A 9,081-nucleotide genomic window follows, 5' to 3' on the forward strand; every position below is an offset into this window, starting at 1 on the left:
AGAAACATTATAATTTCCATCAATCCGTAAAATCCACAATTAGTTATAAAACAACATTTCCTTAATGGCAATAATGATACTATCTAGCTTAGTCTACCTAGTAGTAACCCCCTCTTCTTTATCACTCTGATCTACTAGAGTTACTTCCCATCATTTCATTTCGTTGGTACTGAAACAAAGGGAAGTAACTCTACTGGCATAGTGAATTGAAGGGAAGTAACTCTGTAAACATAGTGAACTGACATAGTGAAACAAAGGGAAGTAACTCTACTGACATAGTCAACTGACACAGTGAAATGAAGGGAAGTAGCTCTACTGACATAGTCAACTGACACAGTGAAATGAAGGGAAGTAGCTCTACTGACATAGTCAACTGACACAGTGAAATGAAGGGAAGTAGCTCTACTGACAAAGTCAACTGACACAGTGAAATGAAGGGATGTAGCTCTACTGACAAAGTCAACTGACACAGTGAAATGAAGGGAAGTAGCTCTACTGACATAGTCAACTGACACAGTGAAATGAAGGGAAGTAGCTCTACTGACATAGTGAATTGAAGGGAAGTAACTCTATAGACATAGTGAACTGACATAGTGAAACAAAGGGAAGTAACTCTACTGACATAGTCAACTGACACAGTGAAATGAAGGGAAGTAGCTCTACTGACATAGTCAACTGACACAGTGAAATGAAGGGAAGTAGCTCTACTGACATAGTCAACTGACACAGTGAAATGAAGGGAAGTAGCTCTACTGACAAAGTCAACTGACACAGTGAAATGAAGGGAAGTAGCTCTACTGACATAGTCAACTGACACAGTGAAATGAAGGGAAGTAGCTCTACTGACATAGTCAACTGACACAGTGAAATGAAGGGAAGTAGCTCTACTGACATAGTCAACTGACACAGTGAAATGAAGGGAAGTAGCTCTACTGACATAGTCAACTGACACAGTGAAATGAAGGGAAGTAGCTCTACTGACATAGTCAACTGACACAGTGAAATGAAGGGAAGTAGCTCTACTGACATAGTCAACTGACACAGTGAAATGAAGGGAAGTAACTCTACTGACGGTGTGAAACAAAGGTAAATGACTTTACTGACAGCGAGTAAAACAAAGGGAAGTTACTCTGATAGATTTGTCCACACTCTCAAACATTCTCTCCTTGTCCTAAATTTCCTGTCCAGTACACCTACATGTCCTGACTGAATTCCTAAAAACTTTGTATCCACATCCTAAGCCTGACTAAATAAGCAGCTCTTCTAACCTGTGCACTAATGTAAACCCATGGCATGTTTTCTTTTCAGAATTTTCCTCCAATTCTCTCATCTCTCAAACTCTAGAATTAAGTAGCTCCGCCGGACGATCCCGTGGTAAGCCCTCATTCCAATTTTACACTATTACACATATTGTAGTGGAATCTAGGGTAGCGGTAGAGCACTTGTCACCATGTTGAGGTCAAAGGTCATCATAATCCAAATTAGTAGCAATTTGATATTGAATAGTTGTACAATACAAAATAAAGTTGAAAGTAGTCTCATTCATTTAAGTTAGCATATGTATGGAAGAAAAAATCTTGGTAACAAAATATAAAAATATGGTACATTTCAATGCACATTGCAAAATGTTGTTTCATATGTACATGTATGAAACAACTCTCATTTCTTTACTAGTAATAATGTTTAGAAACATACTAAATTAATATAAATGCTAGTAGTACAAAATTTGGCTTTATTTGGTATTAGAATATCGTTCTTCAAATTAAATCAAAACTATAAGTCATTTTATAACAAAAGTAAAACGAAATATTTTATAAGTGGTTAAGAAATAATTTGAAAAGTCCTCAGAAATGTGAGATAATTTATAACATTGTTCAGAAATTGCCATAAATTTTTCTTTCCAATTAGTTTTCAGATGAATTATTGCTGCCATCATTTCCTTGTACATATTGAATACAGATGTTCCAATTAAATATTATGTTTAATCAAAGTCCATTTTTATAATTATTGTACACTATAGTAGAAGCAACCAAGGAACGGTTACAAGCAGGTAAAGAGTGGAGAGTTACCCCCCCTTGTCATTATACCAATGCTTTTAGACACATTTAAAACAAAAAAATAATTCAAATATGTTTTTTTTTCATTTGATTGTCAGCATTAACATCTAATTATCATGATTAGAATTTATCAACAAATACTTAAACAAATATACCTGGTATGTGTTTTAATTATCATCCAATGCTTACACATTGAATCTAAGGACAAAGTTTTCCTTTACTAATAACAAGGTACATTTCAAATATTACATAAATTAACACCTACCAATTGTCATTGTTTTGTTGTGAGCACAAACTTTAATCCATAAGTGTGGCCTGGAATTTTTGGTCATTATTTTTATATCTGTGTGTTTTTAAAATTGTATGTGAATACTGTATATTATAAAATTATTTACTTATTGGAATAGAATTACACGAATGTATTTCGTGATACATGTATCTACTTTTTGTATGAAAGTGTTAATCCCATTTCATTCATTAAATGTATAAAAGCAAACAAAGATTATATTTTCAGTTAAAGATGCTCCACCGCCGACAGACCATAAATAATATTCATCATTTTAACAATAATTGGTGTTTAATCGTGTATATATATGTCTAATTAACACAAAATATAAAATAATTTGTTTTGCCTTTGGTGCATGCACAATCGGTACTTATTTGATAAAGGATAAAGTGGCACGGAATTTTTTCGGGATGCAATTAATTTTTTTTTTTTTAATTTTAACTTAAAGTAAAATTAGAAGCTCAAACTTTTCAATGGTGGTAATTGTATAAAGTAAGTAACTTTTGTAACTGAAGAAAAATACTAAATCGTCTGCTCCTGTTTTGATAGTTGTGGAGCATCTTTAAGTAATGTTAGGTAATTATATAGTGTATATTATTATGTTATAGTATAACCTGTATAAAGGATTAGATTACTTTAATGTACATTTACAGACAAAACTAGAATGGAAATCATTTGTGTGAATTAATTTTGCATAAGTTCAGTTTGTAAACTGTGTTAAATTTGAGAAATATTTACAATAAGCTATACATATATTATAAAGTATCCATGGATTTAAGTTTAAAAAGAGTTCTCTATTATGAAAGATAGTGTGAAATACCACATGTATCTACCGTAATGAAATATCAGTATGGAAGATATGACCTTGCCTTTCATGTACATCACACTTGATGTTTTCTTATTAAATCAAATGAGTAGTGTCTAGATACTGATATCATATCATTCAAAATAGCCAGGTTATTAAAAGTTCATTCTACATTTATGATAAAGTCAATATTCTTAATTTGTGGCACCAACGTTAAATTCTATAACAAAATTATTGATATTTTTATAAGCAACTAAATACATATATGTAATATCAAATAGTTAAAGCTGTCTAGCTATTGATTGAAGCTAAATTGAATTAAAGACTTCATATACTAAATTATAATTATCATCTCATTTAAGCCTACAGAATTATGACTGAAATCAAAATTATAATCCATATAGACATTTATGTACACAATCTGCCTGTTTTCAGTATAAAGTTTCAAGTGATTTTTTTGCAGTCAATGATTACACCAGAACTGAAAACATGTATATGCATTAAATATGGATAAAATACTGTATTGCCTGAAATTTTGTTTCCATGGTAACAGAGGATCGCCTTGACGAGTTGAAGATCATCTTTCTAGAGGAGGAGATTAAAGAATTAAAACATGCTCTACGTGACCTCAAAAACCGTAACAACTTTCTAACACAGAGGCTAGAACAGGAAGAAGAACACAAGAAAAAACAGTAAGTACACTGGACACATAATCTCATGGTCAGAAGGTCAAGGCTATCAGTCAGGGTCACAAGGTCAAAGCTATCAGTCAGGGTCACAAGGTCAAGGCTATTGGATAGGGTCACAAGATCAAAGCTATCAGTCAGGGCCACAAGGTCAAGTCTATTGGTCAGGGTCACAAGGTCAAAGCTATCAGTCAGGGTCACAAGGTCAAGTCTATTGGTCAGGGTCACAAGGTCAAGGCTATCGGTTTTTCTCAATGAACTCCCATGCAACTCTGTGATGAATACACACAGACATACGAAAGTTAATACTTGATAAACATGTCAAGGCAAACCTTATAGTATATACAACCAAGTTATTCATATATAGGACATAATCCCTCTAACTTGAACTCGTAACCCGCGAGTAACACCCACCTCCCCACTCCCACCACCAGCTTCCTCCTTGAACAAAATCCCGTCAAATACATACTGATGAAACTGTATATCACCAGGGTATGTTTGAAAAGAAGGAAAATTAATCGTAAATCTACAGCAAATATATATTTGAGACCTTAGGGAACTGCCTAGAGCCTGTAGTACATTAAGTATATGTGCTACAATTTAGACACACCAAAACGTGCGTGAAGTACAATTTTCCATTGATTAGTCCCGCCTTCCTGTGTTTGTGAATTCAATTTAGACATGATTTTTGTAACATCAAAATCAGCAAAAAGTGGTACTGATCAACAGTCAATTGTATTTTACCCACACTGTTTTTGTGTCTCAAAACTGAACACATATATAACACAATGATATAAATCCTTTAATTGATGGATTACTTACAGACAGGCCAAGATTGAGAGTCTACAGTATCAAGTAGCACAAGGAGGTGGTCCAATGGCCGAGAAAATTGCCACTGGAAACCTCAACATCTTCAGCAACCCAAACCGTCCCCCGACCTTGACCGAATGTGAGGTCGTCATTCGCCACCTACAGTCAATTAATGAACAGCAAACGCACGAGGTAAGGTTACAGACCTTGGTTATCTCTTTAAAGATGCCTCACTGCCAACAGAGCATACACGAAACTCATCATTTTAACAATTATTGGTGTTCAATCGTGTGTATATATATATATATATGTGTCTATTTAACACAAAAAATAATATAAAATAATTCATTCTAAATTCAAATTTTCAATTATGGTAATGGTGTAAAATAAGTATTTTTTGCAACTGTAGAAAAATACTACTTGCTCCTGTTTTTGATAGATAGAAATACCATTTGTCAGCGGTGGAGCATCTTTAACTTTGCAGTACAAATCTTTAAAATTATTTTAAAATCTGTCACAAAAATCGTTTTGTATATTTGTCTTGTTTACCGTGTGATGCTCGTTACAGCTGGAGCGACTAAAGTCGGACCTACGTGATGTGCTGTACTCACACAAGTGGACGCCCGATGCCTACCTACTTGCCAAGGCCTACATTGCTGAGGACGATGCTAAGGATAAGGAAGAGAAGAGGGCGCTTCCCAAACTCAAAAATCCTTCCAGGAAATTGTAAGTAGAATGTTGTAATCAGCTTCATTCAGTATACAGTAAAACACATTCATAACATACACATTAACAACCAATTCATGGTTATAACATAGTATTTTTCATTGCCTGTCAATGTTATTAGATGCTTGCATTATGTATATGACGTTCTATGTTAACATATGGAAATATCTAATAATTTTGTTGGTCCCCAGAGGTTCGTAATAATAGTGCTCTACTGTATAGATTATTCACTTCAGTCGTTATCTTGAAACTTGTCAGTATACCTTAATTATCTACTATATAGATGATGTTCAGTGAAATTTAATTTGAACACTCCCGTCTTGATTTACAGTTTCATGGTCAATTTTATTCATGATGTATGCGGAGGTGAGGGCATTGGTTCTTACGGAACCATGAATACAAAAATGATATATTTGTTTTATATATCATCTGGAATATTTCTATCCACGAAATGATAGGAAAGCTGCAAACCACCATAGTGCAAACACATTTTATGTTGTATGACACATAATACTGGTAAGATATAAATTATACATACGTTGGTATGTCAATGATATAATATAAAATTGATCTTATTTCCAGACCTGACATAGCTTACATACAAAGGGACACAGTCAATTTACCGGCACTGAAGCAGACAGTCAGTAACAAGGCAATAGAAAGACGTAAACGTACCCAGATCCTTCAGAAAGCTCGCTTACACAAAGAAATTCTACCCTAGCTTGTCAGAGGTGATAGTACAAGGTATCAGGATATACATGGTATACATTGTACCCAGATCTTGTGGAAGTTTCTTGTATCCGACAGGAAGATGGATTAAAATGTCTGATTATGTTAGGAAACATCTGTAATAGACTGTGAAGTTTGCTGAGTTGCATTCTGGGTAAACTGTATATAATGTGTGGATATCGTAACCAAAGGTACGATTTTATACACTTTGATAACGTAATTAAAATAATTCTCAACAAAGTGTGCCTATTTCTCACGTGGAAAAGGATATGCTATGCTATATATGGTGTGAGAAAGTTAGTGTAAAGACGATATTTTGAACTTTGACAAGTTTTAACTTGTCTTTTGGTGACTATAATGCTAAGAGATATTTATATTATGTTGTGTTGATTACTTTGGAGAGAAGGGAGATAACTCCAGTCTGTGTTTTTTCTGAATGTTGCCATGATGTCCATCGTGCCTCCCTGTGTTCCCCCATTCAACATTCATGATCAGCTGATTTATCCGGCCTAAACCTGTTGTGGATATAAATTCAGTAAATTATGCTACAAAATATTAACAATATTTCAGCACTTTCATTTTGAAGTGTCCAGGATTTTTCAGAATATTACAAAGATAGCAAACATCTAATGCGCTTATTTCCCACAGATATCACTTGATGTGAAATTCTTTTATTGAATAAGCCTGTACCTATAGTGTTATTGGTATAAAGTAGATCCAGGGTTTTGTCAATTATGTACGTATCTCAGGTCATATGCCCCAGAAGTAATGAAGAAACTGTATGTTAATTTTCCGTTCATCCGTCCAACTGAAAGTCTATTGCTTAGTGCTAGTCCAATGTTGTCGCATGGAAGAGTTAGTTTTTGTATCTACTAGATACAGCATGTCTGAATGTAGCTATATTTTCATAGCTGTTTTTATTATCCTGGATATTACGCTGATAATTGTTTACAGTGATTATACAAACATAAAAACAAAGTTATGTCACTTTCTAATTCATACCAAATCTTCACCATATGGTCTGTTTAATGCTGAATGTTTTAAAAAAAAGTCGTGTGTTTAATTTGTATGCAATTTAATTTGTTTCACATCTATGTATCTGAATGTTGCAAGAAAAATTTACTAAAAATATGGATTTGAAGAGAAATTAAATAAGTTCTGTTTTTATAGTTTGAACCAAAGACATTTTAAAATAATTCCCAAACCAAACACAGATATGGATAAGAACCTCCTCATCTTTATATACAATATTAATGCAGGTCATGATTTACTTTTAAACATTATTGTGGAGTTATTGTAATTAATGAAAGACTACATTCAAACTGTACTAGTTTTATTTCATTTTGTCTATATTGCTTAATTGTCATGAATTTACTAAAAGTCGATCCACAAACTCCTGCATTGATTGACCGAAACGAAAATAAATTTGTTCTTTTTTCTCTAAAAGAAAATAAAAAAGTGTAGATTTTTAGGGCAGAAGTTACAGTCTCTTAGACTGTGTGACATTTGATCTCAGACTCAAGGTAAATTTATAAGAAATCTGAAACAAACGAAGTTGTAGGAGTATTGTCAGCTTACATTGTATGTTGTGTCCTCATTCCCTCTGTGTGTAAGTCTTTAGAGTCTATATAATCTTAAGCTGACAGTTCTACAGAAAACATGCTCTTTCATATAAAACATAATTATATATATGCATTCTTATGATAATTACAATGTGTTCTGTCTATTTTCTTAATTTTTTTTCTCCGATAGAATGAAAATCAAATTAAATGTATTCATACCAATCAAGTGTTACTTGTTTTTCTTTTCCTCCCAGATTGAATCAAGGGCAACCTTTATTTTGTATGCACACGTTAAATATATACCTGCTTGTAAGCTTCAGAGATTTACCTGATATAGAAAACAAGAGGCCCAGAGGGCCTGTATCGCTCACCTGGTTTGTAATGTCAAGTCATGTTCTGAATACAGGTTCATTGTTTCTTTTCTGAAGGAATTTGAATATTTACCTCTTATTTCCCTATTGGGCCCCGCCCCTCCTGCCCCCGGGGGGTCAGAGCCAAAATTTATACAAGTTCTGTTCCCCTTCCCCAAGGATATTTGTGGCCAAATTTGGTTACAACCCATGCAGAACTCTAGGACAAGTAGCGTTTTATAGGATTTACCTCTATTTCCCCTATTGGGCCCCGCCCCTCCTGCCCCCAGGGGGTCAGAACCAAAATTTATACAAGCTCTTTCCCCCTTCCCCCAAGGATGTTTGTGGCCAAATTTGGTTACAATCCATGCAGAACTGTAGGACAAGTAGCGATTTATAGGATTTACCTCTATTTCCCCTATTGGGCCCCACCCCTCCTGCCCCCAGGGGGTCAGAGCCAAAATTTATACAAGTTCTGTTCCCCTTTCCTCAAGGATGTTTATGGCCAAATTTGGTTACAATCCATGCTGAACTCTAGGACAAGTAGCGATTTATAGGATTTACCTCTATTTCCCCTATTGAGCCCCGCCCCTCCTGCCCCGGGGGGTCAGAGCCAAAATTTATACAAGTTCTGTTCCCTTTCCTCAGATGTTTATGGCCAAATTGGTTACATCCATGCAGAACTCTAGGACAAGTAGTTTATAGGATTTACCTCTATTTCCCCTATTGGCCCCGCCCCTCCTGCCCCCTGGGGGGTCAGAGTCCAAAATTTATACAAGTTCTGTTCCCCTTCCCTCAAGGATGTTTATGGCCAAATTTGGTTACAATCCATGCAGAACTCTAGGACAAGTAGCGGTGGATTTTATAGGATTTACCTTTATTTTCAGGCCAGGTGAGCTAAAAATTGGCCTTTTCCAATCAGTGCCATTTAGCTAGTTTGACTTTCAAATACAGGAAAAATTAATGTAGAAGATCTAGATACTCCGGCACAGTAAAAACAGTAATAACAAACAGACATTGAATTGATTCATTTCCTTGTTAAAAGTTCTATAAGATTTGTTCCAAATGTG

The 9,081-nt window shown here is 34.7% G+C and overlaps 1 protein-coding gene across 3 annotated transcripts in view; it reads left to right on the forward strand.

The window, feature by feature from the left end:
- Nucleotides 1-7,883, forward strand: part of LOC138331673 (coiled-coil domain-containing protein 74A-like) — a 28,265-nt gene extending 20,382 nt beyond the window's left edge. Inside the window, exons 5-10 of one of the 3 annotated variants that reach the window (XM_069279403.1) lie at nt 1,309-1,374; nt 2,021-2,050; nt 3,702-3,840; nt 4,659-4,836; nt 5,213-5,370; nt 5,953-7,883. In XM_069279403.1, coding sequence (XP_069135504.1) covers nt 1,309-1,374; nt 2,021-2,050; nt 3,702-3,840; nt 4,659-4,836; nt 5,213-5,370; nt 5,953-6,091 — 710 coding nt within the window. In that variant the 3' untranslated portion in view covers nt 6,092-7,883. The remainder of the gene's footprint in view (nt 1-1,308; nt 1,375-2,020; nt 2,051-3,701; nt 3,841-4,658; nt 4,837-5,212; nt 5,371-5,952) is intronic. The other 2 variants (XM_069279404.1, XM_069279405.1) reach the window with 2 other exon arrangements.
- Nucleotides 7,884-9,081: the final 1,198 nt, after the last annotated feature.

Source organism: Argopecten irradians, chromosome 9 (assembly GCF_041381155.1).
Source record: "Argopecten irradians isolate NY chromosome 9, Ai_NY, whole genome shotgun sequence".
Lineage (NCBI taxonomy): Eukaryota > Metazoa > Mollusca > Bivalvia > Pectinida > Pectinidae > Argopecten > Argopecten irradians.